Here is a 21209-nt window from a genome sequence, read left to right on the forward strand (position 1 = left end):
CTGATGATGACATAGCAAGTGATGCGAGTTCAGACTTATTTGAAATAGAGAGCTTCTCTACTCAAACAACGTCGTACCCAATGTACAATCATCGGAGGGATTCAATGGACGAGGCTTCCATATTCAATGCAAGACGTTCGGGCGGCAGCAACAGTGGATATTGCCGGCAAAGCCTGGATGCATTAATAGCACCAACAGAATGTTATTATGAGCCAAGTGAAGCTAGCATTGATTGGAGCGTAACGACAGCAGAAGGATTCGACAAAGCAAGTGTAACGAATTTCTCAGAAGCAGAGGAGACGACAATTATGCGCCGACATGAATCGGAGAAGAGTAGCGGAAGTGGCGGTTGCGGGAAGAGAAGAGGAGGAGAAGGGAATGGAGGGTTGTTGAGCTGTCGATGTGAGAAGGCGGTTAGTGTAGGGCCACAGCCAGTGAAATGTGCGGCGACAGAGGGACAAAGAGGAGGAAACTACACATTGAAGCATGTGAGTAGTAGGCCAGCCAAGGCGAATAAGCCACCGCTTGCAAGGTCTCACTCTGCTCGCTTGTCTCTGCCTTTCGCAACATAGCTGTGGACAAGTATGTGGTGCCTATTTGCTTTGGACTTCACTATATTCATATTTTTTTTGTTAGGTGTAATAGTATAATTTAATTATTTAAAAGGCCTTCGTTAATTGTGGATCAATTTCACTTAAGATTTCAAAATCTACCTTGTTATACCTTTCTATTTGTAATTTCTCTTAATTAACTAAGTAATTGATTTTTTTAGATAGAATTTACATGAGTTTTAAATTATGTAACTAATGGTTTTTAATTCTTTGTTTTATGACAATTTTGATTATTAGAAATATTTGGTATAAAAAATTATTTAATATTATTTTCCATAGATATCATGTTACAATAATATTATTACAATGTTGTAATTTAAGCAGACTTATAAACTCAACACAGCAATTTGTTTTTTCCAAAAAGGAAGGGAGTGTCAAACCTGGTCCTAATACCTTCACCTTAACCGCTAGTGCCTCCACTTTAACTACTAGTGTTGGAATTGATTGGGGTTATATTGTGTTTTTATTAAGGAGATCTACTTTTTTCAGACATTAATTTCTTTAGACAGTTAAGTGCCAAAAACCAGGGTGAGAACCATTTGGGATGACCAAAAATTGAGCTAAACCAACTCATTTGGGTTTAATTCGGTTAATTTTTTAAAGATATGCAACGCCCCTAACTCTTGGGCCATGAATAATAATATTTTCCGGATTGTAAATAGTGCCAGTGGGTGGTAAATAGTAGTGTAAATTTGGGGTATGAACTTAAATGAAATTATTAGAAAAGATGAATAGTACTTAGGATAGGTATGCGTGTAGAGATAAGGAATAATATAAATTATAAAAAGTTAATTTGGAGTTTGATTGAAATGAATTTGAGGAGTTTAAGGGTAAAAGAATAAAAAAAAAGAGTTTTAAGTGGATTGATTGTGGCCTTTAAATTAGCAAACCCCAAAATGATAAAAAACACAACTTTCTTCCTTCAAGTTCTCCGAACCACCTAGGGAGAGCATCTCCTCCATTTTTCTTTTCTTCTTCACTTGATTTCTACACTAAGAACCACGTAAGAAATAAACATTAGCCTCACCTAAACGTTTTTCATGGATTAAAACTTCGATTAATTGCCACAATCAAGGGATTTTGAAGCTTAGAAGATTTCGATGAATAGTGTCGATGGAGGTGTAAATTGAGGTAATTTTAGATTGAATTGGATTATGATATCTAGCATGCATTTCATGAATTTCAATGAGTTATATTTCATTATGATGATATACAAATATGATTTTCTATGGTAGAGAAGGGAGAAAATTCAAAAAAAGAGAAAGGAAAAGAAGTAGAGAAGCGACTAAAGCTTCGGATTATAGGATTTTTATGATTTATGATTGAAATCATGTGAAATAACATGAAATGAGTGACCTATGAAACTTAGTTAGTTAGTAATGACTTTAATTTTATGAAATTGGAAAAAAGAATTAACAATCCCAAAATTGATAGGTTGGATGAACCACCCTAGGTGTGTGACTCATGGAGTTTTAAATTCTTTTGTTAATTCAGTTGATTTATAATTTATAAAAGTAGTATGGTTTTAGAATGATGATTACGAAAAAAGAGTTGAAAATGGACATGGAAAAACTAAGTTTGCCGAACCATAATTAACATTCCAACTCATGGGACTTTTGTGTCCTTTGGTTGATTTTGTGTTGAGTTGTGTTTGATTAAAATGGCTAGTTAAGAAAAATTATGACTTCTCAATTATTAGGAGATTAAAGAATAGTTAATGAGAAATTTGTAATAATTAAATAGCTTTTGGCTTAAAAGTTTGGATTTAAACCTAAAATGATCTGAAAATTATGATTTATGGAAAAACCTAGTGTTTTAAAGTTAGAAGTGTGTTAGTCAGAAAAATATGATTTTCATTGAGTATTACTTAAAAAGATAAATTTGGTTGTTTTTAAATTACCTTAAGTCAATTTGACCTCTTTTTGGTATTTTATAAGGATGATTAGGCAAATGAATATGTTAAGGAAGATTAATTAATACTTGAAGCTAGTAATGAGAAAAAGTAATGGAAATCGGATTATGAATTGGTATGCTTTCATGAGAATGAATATAAGTTGGAAGTATATGTATGCAAGTAAATTCATACGAGTTATAACGTGATGAACTTGCTAATACTATGAATAGGTAAAGTAAATTTACAAATGAGCAAATGGATTCTGTTAATCTAAAAGTGTCAAATTGAGTATATATGTACTTTTATGAGTTTTTCACAGACTTTGGGCTTAATAGGATTTGCTATGACTTTTAAAAGGTAATAGTTCCCTCTTAGTAAGCAATGAATTGCTTTAATCCCTATATGCGAAATTTTAGACTCGTATGCATTGAGGCTTAATATGATGTACTAAGGATGAAAGTAGAAATTACCTTTCATGAGAATATGAATCTTGGTAATTTAAGGTGTTCATTTAATCTTTGATTAGAATATAAATATTCACTAGGAATTAAAATATAACTTATAAACTCTTATAATTATAGTGGCTAAAAAGATATTTGACATATAAATCATAAATAGGAAAGGATACATTTTCCTATTTAGACGCTGACTTAGAGTCCAAGGGAAAGACCTATACATATAGACATCCTTAATTATCATAGGCCATTCAATCACTTACTAAAATGTAAACTTTGGTATCTTGAAGTCTATCAATTGGTGTGGTGAGCGTGAAACACGACTGAATTTTATTCGATCCTAATCTGTTCTTCGCATCTTTCTCAAACGACGATGGTTGACAATCTGAATCCATTTGTCAATGAAGTTCAAGTTGATAATAGCGGTTGCAGCGGCACCACCCTTGTCAACAATAATGGAACCAACCAAACAGGAGATAATACTAGCAATTCAAACCTCGTCGAAAATTCGGATCCTCAAGTAGCAGTGGCATTGAATAACTTTGCAGGAATTCTATAAAAACTCACTCAGGTGATAGCCAACTAACAATCAAAAGTTGATACACATCGAGAGAATCAAAGTCCACCACTAGATAATGATCAATCACATCCTTATAACTTATGAAATCGAAATTCCAAGGGCTTACCAAAATAAGTACAAGTAAATTTTGGTGAAGGAGACCAAGAAGGTAGAGAAGATGCCTCATGGCGAGACGAGACGTACTTTACTAGCTCTAATCAGAGCAGTATGAATCGACCTATCACCGACGCTGATTGGCGAAGTGCCAGAAAAGTATTAAGAGAATTCAAGGAGTTAGGAGGTGACTCAAGTAATTACAGACTAAGGGACGACTCATCCTTATCAGCAGACATATTACTTTCTCCCATGCCTTCTAAATTCAAGATGCCAATGTTTGACCTATATGATGGTTCAATTGACCCAACAAGTCACTAACTTTAGAACCATCATTTACTTACAAATAAACTCGGATGAAATTATGTGTCGGGTTTTTCCTGTAACATTAAAGGGGGTTGTATAAAAATGGTACCAAACATTAAAACCTAGATCCATTAATTTATTCTTGCAATTAACATCCCTTTTCAAGTCCATATTTATTACCAGCATCTTAGCAAGGAAAATTTCTTCTGATCTCTTGGATTTAAAAAGGGAAGAGGGAGAACCATTGAGCCCATACATAGACAAATTCCAGAAGATGACAATGCAAGTGGAAAATTTGAACCATAAAGTGGCCATTAGCGCCATGGAGAAAAAACTGCAAGTATACTAAGTTGTTTGAATCTCTTCACATTGACCCTCCTACCACCTTTGCAGAGCTTATGGCGAGAGCGAAGAAGTTCTCCAAATTAGACGACGCATGTAAAGCACAAAGATTTCATTTAAAAGGCCCATAAGAGAAGGAAAAGGAGTCAATCAGATCCCACTCACCTATACGACCACTTAAGCAACGTTAACCCTACCCTGCTCCTTACGTTAGATTACATAGGTGGGGAACCAATAGAGAGGAGTTTACACCACTTAGAATTAGTCGACATAAGGTCCTAGCTTGGATTCGGTGCAACCCAAACAGAGTTCACATTAGCCGACCTCCTCGGATGGGACATGAAAGGCATCCAAACACGACAAATCTAAGTAGTGTGACTTTCATAAAGACCATGGTCATGATACCGAAAATTATTGGGCATTGAAGAGAGAAATGGAAAGACTGGTTCACCGAGGAGAGCTCAAGGAATTTATAAGGTCAGCAAGACCCAATGAAAAAGCGAAACCTAAAGAAGAGTCGTTGAGTAAAGAGAAGTGACAACAAAATAAGAATAATACTTTGGGCACCATTCATATGATATTGGGAGGGACAACCGATGGGTATAGTACCTTAGCTCGAAAAAGGTGAGCAAGAGAAATTTTTTTTTAGTTTATCTAAATACAAAAGTAGATATGGAGAGAAAACCGCTGACCTTCACAGAAGAAGATGGTAGGAACCTTCAGTTCCCTCACACTGATGCTTTGGTAATCGAGGGTATATTGGAGAACTTCATGGTAAAAAGGATCCTTATAGATGATGGGAGTGCAGTCAATCTGATAACTTTCAAGGTTTTTAAATCTTTAAACCTAGAAGTGATGAAGTTGAGGCTAGTTCGCACTCCATTAGTATGATTGGCATGCAAACATATAAAGGTAGAATGTGCCATCGATTTAAATGGAATTGGGTAATGAAAAACATACAAGAATCTTCAAAGTAGAACTTATGGTAGTAGATGTCCCTTTTCCCTACAATACAATATTAGGCAGACCAACATTGTAAGACTTAATAGTATGTACGTCAATCAGGGATTTACCAACATTATAGTAGTTAGGGGAAGTCAAAGAGTAGCCAGAGAAGCTTATGTGCTAGGCTTGAAAGGAGCTAATATGTCTTTACCAATTATGTGGGTGAGACAAGTTAATATGGTAGAGGTACATGCCGAAACCTCAACCCCTTTCGACATCCTAAGAGAGCGAATAAAGCTCAACCCCGAACCGACTGATGAGCTTGAAAATGTAGAAATAGATAATGGAAAAAAGTGAAACTGGGATTCGAATTATCCACAAATGTTACAAAATCAATCCGATAGGTGCTGGTAGAAAAAATTCACACTTTCGCATGGTCCACCCATGATATAATTGGGATAGATCTAAAGTTGATGAGACATAAGCTGAGTATCGATCCGAAGGCATAACCCGTTAAGAAGAAAAAAAGAAATCATGCTCCACAGCAAAAACAATATCATATCAACCGAGGTGGACAAGCTACTTAACACAAGATTCATCAGAGAAGTGGATTATCCAGATTGGCTAGCCAATCTAGTGTTAGTGGCTAAACCTAATGGGAAGTGGAAGTTATGTGTAGACTTTACCGCTCTAAATAAAGCTTGTTCTAAAGATCCTTATCCATTACCAAATATTGATCAGTTAGTTGATTTTGCTTCGAGCAATGAACTTTATAGCATTGTTGATGCAGTGACTGGATATCACCAGATAGGGACGAACAAGTTAGATGAAGAAAAGATGAGTTTTATAATAGACAAAGGGATTTATTATTACAAAGTCATGCCATTCGGATTGAAAAATGTAGGGGCCATATACCCAAGGTCAATCGCATGTTCAAGGATTTGATAGGCAAATCAATAGAAGTCTACATTAATGACATGATTGTCAAAAGTGTCAAAGTTGAAGAGCATGCCCAATATCTTAGTAGGGCATTCTAAATACTTTGAAAATACAACATGGAGTTGAATTTAGAGAAATGTGTGTTTGGAGTGTGATCAAGTAAATTCCTTGGATTTATGATATTTCAGAGAGGAATAGAAGCCAATCTAGAAAAGATTCGAGAGATTTTGGACATGTTCCCTTTGGAAAAAATAAATGAAGTGCAACAGTTGAATGATAGGATTACTGCACTGGGACAATTTATATCATGTTCAGCAAAAAGATGCTTATCGTTCTATCGAGCCTTTAAGAAATTGAGAGAATTTTAGTGGACAGAAGAATGCCAAACAACCTTCGGGGCATTAAAATCCTTTTTGATTTCACCTCCCTTGTTGAGTAGGCTAAAAGGGAAAGAACCCCTTTATTTATACTTAGCAGCAATTCAAGAGACGGTAGCTTTAGTTCTAGTTCGCAAAGGAGGCAAACAATTTTCAGTATATTATGTAAGTAAGGTGTCACGCGGAGGAGAACTCAAATATCCTAATGTCGAAAAATTAGCTTTTGCATTTTTAACATCTTCTATTAGACTCCGACATTTTTTCCAATCATGAAATGCATGTCCAAATAAACCACCCACTCTATAAGATTTTGCAAAAAGTTGAGACTTCCAGTCGATTAATAGAATGGTCAATCTAGTTAGGGGAATTTGATATTAGGTATGTACGTTGCCCAACTTTGGACGCACAAATCTTAGCCGATTTTGTAGCAGAGTTCTCAAGAGAGGAGACAAAAGATGAGAGACGGACATAGAAAAAAGAGGGTTGGAAGCTATACACTGATGGTGCATCTGGGATGCAAGGTTCTGGAGTAGGAATATTATTGATCGGTCCAATAGAGATCAAATTCAAATACGCAATATGCTTCAACTTTGCCTTGACAAACAATGTGGCTGAGTATGAAGCTCTTATAACCGATGTTAAACTGGCACTAAAAGTACAAGGTACGAAGACGTTAAATTGGCACTAAAAGTACAAGGTACGAACTCAAAAATTTTTGTGACTCATAGTTGGTTATTAGGTAATTTCAATCAAAGGAGAAGATATGATAAGGTACCACAATTTAGCTAAAGCTCTCCTAGAACAGATTGTTCAAGAAGGCGGCGATTGGAAAATTTCACAAATTAACTTATCAGAAAACACAATAGCTGATGGGTTAGCCAAGTCGGTAGCTCGGGGTGAATTATTAAGAGAAGACGTGATGATGGAAGTACAAGAATGTCCAAAGCACTAAAGTAGGAATTTTTGCTACTGAAGTAGAAGAAGATTGGAGAACCCCTATTCTTCAATATTTGGAACATGGAATTCTCCCCTCTGAACCTAAAGAAGCCCTTAAGATGATTCAAAGGGCAACCAATTATTTTGTAGATAGAGGAACAATTTACAGACGATCTAGGATGCATTCATGGGTAGTTGTTTATCAACGAAGAAGGCAATTATGCCTTATGTAAAGCACATGAAGGTGTATGTGGGCTTAGAAAGCTAAGATGCAATAATATGTAAGTTACTTCTAGTAGGATATTATTGGCCAATGCAAAAAAATGATGCACGAACATGTGTTCGAAAATGTGAACTGTGTCAAAAATTCGGTAAAGTGCCAAAGCAACCTGCATAAAAAATGAGGCCACTTGGAAGCATGGCCATTTGCTCAATGTGGGATTGACTTGTTGGGACCTTTTCCAGTTACCACGGGTCAAAAAGAAGTTTATGATAGTTGCTATCGACCACTTCTCTAAATAGGTTGAAAGCCGAAGCTTTAGCCACGATTACTTCAAATAAGATCATCAAATTTTGAAAAATGAAATGATTCTCAAACATGGAATAGCGAAGAAAATAGTAACCGACAATGGGAAGCAAATTGATTGCTCCCAGTTTAAAGCCTTCTACAATAAACGGAGAATTGATTTACACTTCACTTCGGTTGGTCATCCTTAAACAAAGGGGCTAAGAACTATTTTGCAGGGCTTGAAGAGAAGGCTCGATGGTGAAAAGGCCGATTAGGCCGAAGAGTTGAATAGCGTCCTATAGGCGTACAAAACAACCCCTACGCGGTTGACTGGAGAAACTCCATTTTTTATTGGTGTATAGGACAAAAGCCTAATACCAGTAGAAATAAAAATGCCGAGCATGCGAATCGGACAACTTGAAGAAGAACACAACCAACAATGTCTCAGTATTAACTTAGATCTTGTAGAAGAAAAACGAGAACAAGCTAATATTAGAGCAGTAGCATATCAATAGTAGATGGCCAGATATCATAATAGAAAAGTAAAATCTAGAAAGTTTAAAGTTGGAGATAAGGTGTGGAGGAAAATAGAAATGACCAAAGGTTTAGTTGGAATTGGAAAGCTATGACCCAATTAGGACCTTACGAAATCACAAAGCAAGTCTCAGACCTGGAACCTTTAAAATTAGGAAGGTTGGGGAACTGAATTGCCTCGAACTCAGAATGTAGATAGTATAAAAAAAAATGCTTTGTTCTTTCTTTCTCTTAAAAGCGTGCTTTATTGTAATAAAAAAACCCAGGTTTTTTCACTTAATAAGTTAGGTCATAGAAAAAAGGTGTATATGGATTGACTAATTGGTCACAGCATAGAATCAGACCTAATTTATTAAGTTTTTCCTAGAATAAAAATATAAAAACAATTATTTGAATAATTCCAATGAATACCTCATATATATTTTGCAGGACTTCTTATGCTTTACGTGGGCTAAAATAGGCTAAGTGCCTTGAAAAGGTTAAGCACCTTCTCTGAGCTAAGGGCTCTCCTCGCCATGCTCTAAGTGAGCTAAAAAAGGCTAAGTGCCTTCAAAAGGTTAAGTACCTTCTTTAAGCTAAGGGCTCATCTCACCATGCTCTAAATGAGCTAAAAAAAGGCTAAGTCCGTTTAAAAGGTTAAGTACTTCCTTCGAGCTAAGAGCTCACCTCGCCATGCTCCAAGTGAGTTGGAAAAGGCTAAGTGCCTTTAAAAGGTTAAACACTTTCTTCGGGCTAAGGGCTCGCCTCACCATGCTCAAAGTGAGCTGAAAAAGGTTAAGTGCCTTCAGAAGTTAAGCACCTTCTTTGAACTAAGGACTCGCCTCACTATGTTCTATGTTCCTTGATGGCGTGGTGAAGAGCTAAGATGGCTGGTGGTTAATATTAAGTTAACAAAGGCTAAGATGAAAGGTTTGGGACAAAGATAGATGATTGTTTTTGGAAACAAACAAAACCCAATAGTTTTGGAAACTAATAAAACCTAAATGTGATTAACACCTTCTTTTCTTATTCAAAATCTGCCTCTTCAAAGTACATAAAGATACCCTTTAAATAGGGAGACAAGAGACATAATGGCCATAAAACCTCATGTCGGTTACAAACAACCATAAATTGTATTTAAAACGAATAAAGTTACATTTAAAGACACAATTAAGGTTTGAAACAGCTATTGCCCAATCTGAAAGGTGTTCCAACGAATTATGGGCTCAAATGTGCTGAAATTTATAGTCTATGAGCAACCAAGTGGACTTTGATTGTTTTCTTCAAAGATGATCGCTTGAAAAAACCCAAATGGCCTAAAAAAGATCTGTAGTTTCAGATTGAACATACCACCCCCACTAAGCCCATCTTCACTTGGGGTGTCTTCATCATCTTCACTAATAGAGTCTAGACCAAGGCACATGTCGAGGACATCTTGTAAGGCTAGGCTAGATGGACCTCTATCATACTCCCCTTCTTGAAAAGTTTCTACTTGGGCAAAAGTTGACATGGTGTCTTCCTTGTATTTGGCTAAGTCACTTACATTGAAGGTGTTGGAAATCTTATAAGTTGGGGGTAGCTCAACTTTGTAAGCATTCTGATTTACCTTCTTTATGACCTTGTAAGGACCCTCGGCCTTGGGCATAAGTTTATTCTTTCTTTTAGAAGGAATCGTTCCTTCCTTAAGTGAACCCACACTAGGTCACCTTCTTTCAACTCCATAATAGGTTTTAACTTGGCTTGCATCTTGTAGGCTTCATTCTTCTTCTCAATATGTGCCTTTGCTTTAGCATGGAGTTTGAGAATTTTAGTAGCTCTATCCTCAACCTTTAAGTTAGAGGGAATACTAGAATGTGCATTGCTCAAATCAAAAGGAACAAGTGGATTAGCTCCATAAACTAATTCAAAAGGAGTAAGATTTGTAGTCTTACTCTTCTGTTTGGGGATGAAAGGCCGTGCTAAACTTCAAGGTAGTCCCTAACCTTGCCCACAAATGTCTCTAGAAATGACTCAAAAACTTTACATCCCTCTCACTTGCTATACTCCTAGGAATTCCATGGAGTTTTACAACATTTTTGAAGTACAAATTCAGAACATGAGATGCATTATTAGTTTTGTTACAAGCAATAAAATGAGCCATTTTTTAGAACCATTCTACTACAACCATAATGGAATCATGATTTCATCTTGTTCTTGGCAAGCCAACAATGAAATCAATACTTACATCTTCCTATGGTGAGCTTGGAATTAGCAAAGGCATGTATGGTCCGTGAGCTTGTGTGGTCATCTTGGATTGGTGACAAGTATTACAGCCCTCAACAAATCTTGAAACCTCTTTCCGCATCTGGCCAATAGAAATTCTTGCTTGCCAATTCATAGGTTTGTCTCTTCCAAAGTGACCGGCTAGGCTGCCACCATGGACTTCCTTTAGAATTGCTTCCCTTAATGAGCTTTGAGGAACACAAATAGCATCAAGCTTGAAAAGAAAACCATCATGAATAGTGAAGTCCCTAAATGCATCATCTTTCTGTGAATACCCAAATTTTGAGGCTCAAAGAGCCAGTTTTTCTGGACTGCAAATAGTCCGGCCGGGCCGGAGGCCATTCGGAAAGTTCACCAGAAGGATGCCAATATGGTACTTGAAACGTCCGGAAAATTACAAGGATCGCGAAATTGGTCCCGGAATATTTTTTGGAGGTCCGAAACTCCCGAAAAAACCTCCGGAACGAAAAATCAGCAGAACCGCCGAGCTCCAGTGGCCCAGGCCGCCGACCTCAGCGGCCCAGGCCGCCGAAATAGTCCGTTTTCACCTATAAATACGACCCCAGTGTGACCTTTCAACTCACTCAGTCTGTGTTGACGGATGCTCCTTCTCCCCTACGCTCCTTACGATTCTTTACTGCTTTTCTGCATTTTAGTTTAGCTTTATTGCTTTCTTTGCTTTGTTAAGTGGTCACTAAATTTAAATTAATTAATATTACCTTAACGAGGAGCTTAACCTGGAGTTAAGAAGCGGTCGACGATTAAATCAGGTACATGAACTAAACTCTGCCTATTTAATTTTAGCACTTCATGCATGCTTCTCTTCTACTCCTAATAATTCTACAACTGCATAAATGCATTCACGTCAATCATTAGGCAAATAAACTGCCGCAATTAAATAAATTTAGGCTAAACGCCCGGTTAATCAATAATCGTGGTGTTAAGCTTAAATCCGACAATATTGGCTAAAAAAGCCTAGTTAATCAATAACTATGGTGAAATTGCCTTTATTTCGAACAAATTCGGCTTAAGTCCAATTAATCAATAATTGTGACTAAAAGGCCTTAATTCAAATACGTTTTTTCTTGGCAATAAAATTGCCTACATTACAATTCGGTTAATCAATTTTTGGCAAACACATTGCCTATAAATTAGATTAACTACTTTCAGCGACAAATCGCTTAAATAAATTCTTTGGCAAAATGCCTTAAATTAATCAACCTTTTTGGCTAAAAGCTTTCGAATAAATCAATTTTGGCGACAATCGCCTAAATAATCATTTTTTGGCAAACAAATTGCCTGAATCAACCTTTTTGGTTAAGAGCCTTCAAACTAATTAATCTTTTGGCTAAAAGCCTTAAAATCAAGCTTTTTTTGGCGACAAACGCCCAATCAATCAATTTTCGGCAACAAATTGCCTAAATCATTCTTTTTTGGCTAAAAGCCTTAAATCAACATTTTTTGGCAACAAACGCCTAAAACATCAAATCAAACAATGTGGCAGAATGCCTAAACAAAATGCACGAAGCATACACACACTCATGCATTAAGCATACCCATTCAAAGCCCTTTTAAAAAGGCCTATCGAACTACGTTGACTTTGATCTTCCATTCAAACGGAAGTACGTAGGCACGTTTGGGATTTAACCCCGAGCGGCAAGTCGAAATCACATAAGCATTTTTCATTAGTCTAATTACATCATTTTACCCTGCAAAGCATTCATTGTTTTGGTTAGTTCATCAGCATGACATAGTCTCGGGATCCACCTCGGGTTCGTAGACCATGCCTTAAACATTGGGTTAATTAATCTAATAAATAGGTTAATTAAAATTGGAGTCAACTTAGGGTTTTTTCCTAGTTTACCCTAAAATAATTAAACAAGGTGGTGACTCATACATTCACGTGCATTTCTGCCCTTAGTCACATGCATTCATATGCTATGCTTATGATATTTGGGGTAGGGGTTCACAGTTTGGCGACTCCGCTGGGGAATTATGTAATCGTTTTACATAAAAAGGACTATGATTGTTGTATGAACTAACCTGCCCTTCTTTAGGGTATTATTTTACTATGTTTTGTTTTGCAGGTACCCTAACATTGAATCAAGTATTCTTTCTTTAAGAATACGAGATGAGGAAATTTGGACTCAATTTGTACAATTTAATTAAAACATTTTAACTTGTTGATTTATTTTGTACGATTGAGAATCCTTTTCTCCATTGCATAAAAAATGAATTTCAAATGAATTTCTTCTCTCTCTGTTCAAACTTCTGAGTCTGGATAGCAAGTAGCGCTGATCGGCAGGTCTCTTTGATTATGTCGACGGACAGCCAAAGCGTCCTCCCTGTTACCTCAAACCATCCCTAATCCTTTTAGGGATGGCCCATGGGCATGCGTACTGTTGGACCCACGTGAAACTCTTTGTTTCACATGTGGTTAGGTATATCAATGCTCAAGGTTCAAGGGTCCCTTTATAAGCCGATTCTCTATTTGTGTCATAGCCTATAGAACCTATCCTTTAGGGCTGTATGCACCCAATGATGCGATTCATACCATAAACAGATTATGACGTAATGTTGTGCGCATTCATGACATATCATCACATAAAGAGGAACGCAAAAGACCCTTTTCTTAGTCATGCACAGTTGGACAAAGAGTCGATCTACCTCACATCATTTACCTTGATACACCAACCACTGTACCTAATCCAACTACCCTTATCCTTACAGGTACCCTCTGTTCAAGTGCCAACTTCAGTGCCAGCCATACCTACAGTGTTGTCACCGACCTCACCAGCTTCGCTAGCTACACCAGTTTCACCTACAACTCCTACAACCCTACCTACATCAATGGCGTCACTCACTGACATCCAAACCCTTATCGAACAACTGGAGGCCAGGATGGAGGCCAGAATGAATGAGGCATTGGCTGCCCAAAGGGCTGCCCTGATAGCTGAATTGGGTAATGGTAATGTTAATGGAAATGGGGCTTCGGCCGGGGGAAGTGGACCTGCCGCCTCCAATCAGGGACCTGCTGCTGAACCTACAAACCCTGCCCTGAACCTGGATGATATGCCCTCCAAAACTGCTTCTGAGCTGGAAGCTCAGAGAATTAGAGAAAAACTAGAACTGCTGGAAAGGTCTGTTACTGCCCTTAAGACCCACAAGGAAGTGGTGGACATGGACTCCTTGTCCTTGTTCCCCGAAGCAAGACTGCCCACAAAATTCAAAATGCCCAACATGGACAAATTTGATGGAACCACTTGTCCTAAGACTCATTTGAAAATGTATGTGGGTGCCCTTAACCCGTTTGGATTGAGCAGCGAGCTCCTTACTCAGTTGTTCCAACAATCCCTGACCGGTGCTGCTTTAAGATGGTTTGTTAGCCTGGATCGGTCTAAGATGAAGACCTGGGAGGACATCTGCAATGCATTCAATTCCCAATATCACTATAATATGGAGGTGGATGTCACTCGAAGGGAGCTAGAAACCACCAAGCAAAAGAACAATGAGCCCTTTTCCTCGTTCCTTACGAGGTGGAGGGCCAAGGCCGCCCAAATGATTAATCGGCCTTCTGAGCAAGAACAAGTGGACATAATAATAAAAAACCTGCAGCCCGTCTACCAACAACAAGTACAAACCCAGTATCTACCAACGTTTCAGTCGCTCATTGCCACTGCTACGAAAGTAGAAGATCTGATTCAAATGGGTCAACTGAAAGAAGACTCAAGAACTTCCAAATATAAGAAACCTAGCCAACCGGACAAAGTCCACGAAGTGGCGAGCATCACCCCCACCAACCCTTTACGTGTAGGGAATATGAGAAATGGCAATCAGCCCAGAAGAACCTATACTGATCTCAGAATGACCTAACTGAAGAGGTCGATGCTATAACCAGGAGCGGGAGGCAATATGAACCGCTAGTCTTGGACAAAGTCCAAAATAAACCCTACCAGAGGACAGAGGAGCTGAAGGAAGACCCGGTACTTTCACAGTTGAAAAAGACACAAGTTAGGGTATCTATTTGGGAGCTCTTAGCATTATCCTTTCCTCATCGCCAAGCTCTTTGCAAGGCTTTGAGTCAACTGCAAACATCGGTGGAGGTTAGCCCCGAAGTGCTGGTATCTACCCTCACCCAATCATCAAAGACGCAAAGCATCGGGTTCTCTGATGATGACTTACCCAAGGAGGGAGGCAGTCACAATAATGCCCTCTATGTCACCGTCCAGACCAGAGACAAAACTGTTCCCATGGTTCTCATTGATAATGGGTCAGCACTGAACGTCTGTCCGCTAAGGGTGGCCAGCTGTCTAGGGTTGGAAGAAATAGACTTCACTCCATCAGACCAGATAGTTAAAGCCTACGACAGCACCAGGAGGGAAGTATTGGGGGTGGCAACATTAAAATTGGCAATTGGGCTAGCCATAATGGAGGTACCATTCCAGGTAATTGATGTGCCTACTAGCTTCAACCTACTTCTAGGTCGACCCTGGATACATCATGCTAAGGCAGTACCCTCTTCCTTGCACCAAAAGGTTAAGTTTCCTCATGAGAACAAGGTTATCACCATCCAGGGGGATGACTACAGTCAGCTCAAGAAGCCAAAGGGCCAGCCTCTCTTTGAGGTCAACCCTGAAACTGCCACTTTACCCCTCTCGGGATTTCAATATGGCACTGTGCAGTTCATAGAAGGAAAGACTGCAAACTCTCGAATTCTCTTTGATTTTGGGACAGTGCAAATAAACTGCATAGTGCCTTTAATGCTGAAGATGTCCTATCTGCCTGGAATGATTATGGCAAGGTCCGGAAAGACCTACCCCGCACTGCAAGCCTGGGAGTGTCCGGTGAATGAAGGGACCTATGGACTGGGTTACGAGCCCACTGATGAAGACCGTGCTGAGAGAACCAGAAGGGGAAAGAAGGAGAGTATACAGATGCGGCCTTACCTTTTGACTCTGAATGGTTACTTTTGCAAACCGGGAGAAACGATTCCTTATCGTGGCTTCCAAGAACCATTTCGCTGCCCAACTGCTAAGAAGATGCTGCCTGGGTTAGAGATATTCTCAGATGTCTGGGGCAACAAGCCCGAAATAATAACTGAACTGAAAGTGGAAGACTTCATGCAGCCCAGTCTCTTTGATGAGGTTGCAGTCATTACAGGAAATGATGGGAATCAAGACCTGCTCAACCTGATCAAGCCAAACGAAGGACCTCTCACCAACTGGTACGCCGAGGAGGATCACGCTGCTGATAAACCCCCTCCCGAGTCAAACCTAGTACCAAAGTCTGTAATCGAGTCCTGTACTGAGTCTGAGTCTGACCCCGAGTCTGAAACTGAGTCAGAGTCCAATTCCAGTTTCGAGTCGTCTATGTCGGATTTAGAAAATCCAAATTTCAAATTTGATGTAATTTTTGAAGACGATTCCGTCATAATCAATAAAGGCTTGCAGATTTTTGACTACCCCGCGTGTCTATCTTTCCAAGCATTTCCAAGAAAAAATGATAAAAAAGAAATAAATGAAATAAAAAACGAAAAAGAAAAAATAATAATTGGCAAAGAAGAAAATGAACATACATACATTGCATCTGACTGTGTGAACAGGGAACAGGTCATTGAATGTTTGAAAAAGTTTGCCGATTGCTTCATGTGGAAGGCAAGTGACATCACGGGAATTGACCCAGCAATAGCGGTGCACAAGATTCCATTATACCCTGAGGCTAAGCCAGTAAAACAAAAGCTAAGGAGGCTAAAAACAGAATGGTCCTTGAAAATCAAGGAGGAAGTGGCTAAACAATTGGAGAATAAGTTCATAGAACCCATTGCCTACCCGACATGGTTAGCAAACATAGTGCCGGTTCCTAAGAAGGATGGAAAGGTGCAAATGTGTGTTGATTACCGGGATTTGAATAAAGCATGTCTGAAGGACGATTTCCCCCTGCCACATATTGATTTGTTGGTGGACCGAATGGCGGGACACGAGATGGTCCCCTTGACCGATCTTGCTGTCGGATACAATCAGATAATGATGCATTTGCCAGACAAAGAGAAAACGACATTCATCACGGAGTGGGGAACCTACTGCTATAGGGTCATGCCTTTTGGGCTCAAAAATGCTGGGGCAACCTATCAAAGAATGGCAATGACCATCTTCCACGACATGATTCACAAAGAAGTAGAAGTGTATGTGCATGATATGGTTGTCAAATCGAAAACAGCTGAAGAACATACGACAGCACTTGAGAAGTTCTTCCTTAGACTTCGAAAGTACAATTTAAAGCTCAACCCGGCAAAATGTCTGTTTGGAGCTACATCCGGAGTATTTCTAGGGCATATGGTCAGTCGGAAGGGCATAGAGATTGACCCTTCAAAAGCTAAAGCCATTTTGGAAATGCCAGCACCGAAGACGGAGAAAGAAGTTTGGGGTTTCCTGGGAAGGCTACAGTACATCAGCCGGTTCATTAATCAATTGGCCGATACTTGTGGTCCGATTTTCAAGCTACTCAGGAAAGGAGTAGCCGTCAAATGGAATGAGGATTGTCAGAAAGCTTTCGACCAAGTCAAGCAATATCTGTTATCCCCGCCAGTTTTACAACCGCCAAGGCTAGGAAAGCCTTTGCTATTGTATCTATCAGTGACAGAAGAAGCGATGGGTGCAATGCTAGCTCAACAAGCAGAAGATACAAGGATAGAGAATGCCGTGTATTACCTCAGCAAAAGGATGCTAGAGTATGAGCTGAAATACAATAGGATAGAGAAGTTGTGCCTGGCCCTAGTCTAGGCCTGTACAAAGCTGCAGCACTACCTCTCGTCTTACACCACATATGTTATTTCTGAATCGAACCCCTTGAAATTCCTTATGGAGAGGCCGGTTCTTGACTGTAAGATGTCAGTGCTCGCAGCCTATGATTTAAAATTTGTACAACAGAAGGCAGTGAAAGGCGGAGCCTTGGCTGATCAATTAGCAGAATTACCGGTCGAAGACCAGATGCCGGAGGTAGAATTTCCTGATGAAGACTTGTTGAGCTTGGAAAGTGAAGTCTGGGAAATGTACTTCGATGGAGCTTCAAATTACCATGGAAATGGGGTTGGAGTCGTATTCAAAACTCCTTGTGGAGAATACATTCCAATTGCAGTCAAATTAGATTTCGACTGCACCAACAACGAAGCCGAGTATGAAGCTTGCATAAAGGGGTTAGAAGCAGCCCTGGAGAAAGAAATAAAGATACTCAAAGTTTTCGGAGATTCCAATCTAATAGTCTCCCAAGCCTTGAGAAAATGGAAGATTAAGGAAGAGCGTTTGGTTCCTTACCTACAACGCTTGGACAAATTGGCTCAGCAATTTGAGGATTTATACTTCCACTACTTACCGCGAGCCAAAAATCAGTTTGCTGACGCTCTGGCTACTTTGGCCTCCATGGTTAATGTATGGGGAGACCAAGTCATTCGACCTCTAACAGTTCGGCTCTAGAAACAGCCAGCACATGTCATGAATCTAGTCGATGACAAGCCCTGGTTTTGGAATATATAGAATTATCTTCAGTATAAAGCCTACCCGGAGGGGTCCAGCAAGACTGATCAACGGACATTGAGACAGGTAGCATCTGGATATTTCCTTACTGGGGGAGTTCTGTATAAGAGAAGTTGGAATGGCTTGCACCTAAGGTGTGTTGATGAGGGAGAAGCTCAAGCCATCATGGATTCCTTACATAATGGGGAGTCCGGTCCACATTATGAACCTGGGTTATTACTGGTCGACTATGAATGCAGATTGCATGAGGCACGCGCAGAAGTGCCATGAATGTCAAATTTTTGCTAAGTTGCAAAGACGGCCTCCGGTCAATTTGAATCCTATTGCTTCACCGTGGCCTTTTGCAACTTGGGGCATAGACGTGATCGGAAAGGTCCACCCGAAGGCCAATGGCCATCAATTCATCTTGGTTGCTGTTGATTATTTCACTAAGTGGATTGAGGTAGCTTCTTATTCGGTCTTGAATGCCAAGAAGGCAACACAGTTCGTTCGTACCAACATCCTTTGTCGGTACGGAACGCCATTCGAGATCATAACTGATAATGGGTCTCATTTTCAGAGTCAATTCTCCGATTTGTTGAACGAGAAGAAGATTCAACATCATAATTCCTCTCCCTTTCGTCCACAGACGAATGGGGTTGTAGAGGCTGCAAATAAGGCTATAAAAGTCATTTTGCAGAAGACGGTGAGAAAGCATAAAGCTTGGCATGAACAGTTGCCAAATGCCCTATGGGGATACAGGACTTCAATCAGAACGCCTACTGGGGCAACCCCATATTCCCTAGTGTATGGTATGGAAGCAGTGTTACCTATTGAGCTGGAAGTTCAGTCAGTGAGAATTATCAGGGAAGGCCAGATCAGCGAAGCAGATTGGGTTGAGAATTACCATTTGCAACTCTTGGGTATGGATGAGAAGCGATTGCGAGCAATCCACCAAACTCAAGTTTACCAAAGAAGGATGGCACGACACTTTAATAAGAAGGTCAAAGACCGAAAGCTAGAAGAAGGTTGTTTGGTTTTGAAAGAGATTAGACAACCAGTCACAGACCCACGTGGGAAGTTCTGTCCTCATTGGGCTGGACCCTATGTGTTGAAGAAAATACTGTGGCGGAGCCGTCATTTTGACTGATTTAGATGGTTTGGAGTTCACGAATCCCTGTAATTTAGATCAGTTGAAAAGATATTTTGTATGATTAGCATTGCATGATGTAAAAGAGCTACATTAGACCTGATTCTCCTCAGAAAAAAGAAATTGTATATCAGAGATATGTAGGCAGCCCTCATTGGGCGCGGTCTAAACATTAATAAAAAATCATTTCATAATTCATTTCTTCTTTGCCAAATGAAAAAAGAGGAAAGAAAAGAAAAAAAAGTGAAAAAAAAAGAAGAAAAACCCGCTAAGCCGAAAATCTGAAAGGGCGGCTTAGGCAAAAGTCGGGGCCCGCTAAGTTGAAAACCTAAAAAAGGGCGGCTTAGGCAAAAATGGGAAGCTCGCTAAGTTGAAAACCCGAAAGGGCAGCTTAGGCAAAAATTAGAGCTTGAAATAAATAAAGTTGGAAAATGCTTGGAAAGCTAAATGATATTCTCAATTTAAGTTAAAAAGTCAAGTCTCATTCTAATAGCAGCCTAAGTCAGGCAGAAAGCAATAAATCCAAACAAAATAAACAAATGATAAAATCAAAGTCCAAGTTCCAAATAAAAAAAACAAAAGCCTATAGGAGTCTAGGTGCCCCGTCGCCTCCGTGGGGCAACATCCTCCGAGTCCTCCCTAGCTGTCAAGCTCTGTCCAACCTCGCCTGTCCGAGGAGCCAACACAATCTCCTCACCGGTCCCAACCTCATCATCAGCGCCAGTCTGAACCAACCTTCGAGTGCACTTAGCAGTGCGGTCCTCCTTGGTCTCTCAGTCGGCCAGACAGTGGCAATGAACCAGGCTCGATACTCAGGAGAAATCTGAACACTGGCAGGATTAGGTAAAGGCCTAACCATATGATGACCTCTAACCCAAGCCCTAAGGACGGCTCGGGTAACACCCGGGGTAATGGCTGAATCAGCTGAAATGTCATCCATAACCGGAACAGTCTAATCTGTCCCCATCTACCTCAAAACACGCGAAGCGCAGTACCAAGTACAGTGTGTAAGGCCTAGAAGGTAAACCCGAGTATGGCGGAAGCTAACCTGGATAAAGCGGGTGATATTATACCAGGAGATGAACCACAGTATCTCATTTGGACCCAATTCAATCAGCCATGAAGTCCATGCATCAGTAGACGGGTGCGTGATCAAGATCCTCCGCATATGATACTAAGTAGGGCTATATGGCGGGAGAGTAGGAGTAGCAACCACTTGAAGGTGGTCCTTCAACCAAACCTGAGTAATAGATCCCTTCTATTACAAAGGAATGAATTAAAAGAGAAAAAGATAAGAAAAAATGATAAAGGGAAATACCTGGAAGACTGTCCAGTCATCGAACCCTAAAGCAGCCCTGTCGAGACTCCTAATAGTCTCTGCCAGCACAATGCCGCCAATGCAGCCCATATCCTCCATTTGCCAAACCATGGGGCAAAGGCGCAAATCCCCAAAGCCTGGGTCCTGGTTAAACAAGAAGCCAGCCAATAAACAAAAAACCAAGGCCCACATTCTCAGCCTCATCCGGTCTGGGTCGTCTGAGCGAGCCTCTGAAAATTCATCAATCAGGGGCAGCAGGATTGCTTTCTGGTCATCAACAATCATAGCCCTAGCCTGTGGTCGACTGAACTGAAATAGGTTTTCAAACGACCTGACATACCCAATTTTTACCTCATGCTTGACTAAAGGGGCATTGGGGTCACACCCTATAATAGCACAAAACTCCTCAAAAAGAAGGCACATCTCCATCATGGCCCCAAACCGGAAAACGTGAGCTTTAGGGTCCCAAAGT

The 21209-nt window shown here is 39.9% G+C and overlaps 1 protein-coding gene across 1 annotated transcript; it reads left to right on the forward strand.

Annotated features, from left to right (window-relative positions):
• LOC149499093 (protein PHYTOCHROME KINASE SUBSTRATE 4-like) lies at positions 1–778 on the forward strand (the record flags this gene model as incomplete). The annotated part of the gene is given in 1 exon segment (XM_089718618.1): positions 1–778. A coding segment is annotated over 1 exon segment (572 nt), but the record flags the coding sequence as incomplete, so codon positions are not given.
• Between the last annotated feature and the right edge of the window lie 20431 nt (positions 779–21209).

Source organism: Jatropha curcas, chromosome 1, assembly GCF_041381405.1.
Source record: "Jatropha curcas cultivar XTBG-Jc1 chromosome 1, XTBG_Jcur_1.0, whole genome shotgun sequence".
Classification (NCBI taxonomy): Eukaryota; Viridiplantae; Streptophyta; class Magnoliopsida; order Malpighiales; family Euphorbiaceae; genus Jatropha; species Jatropha curcas.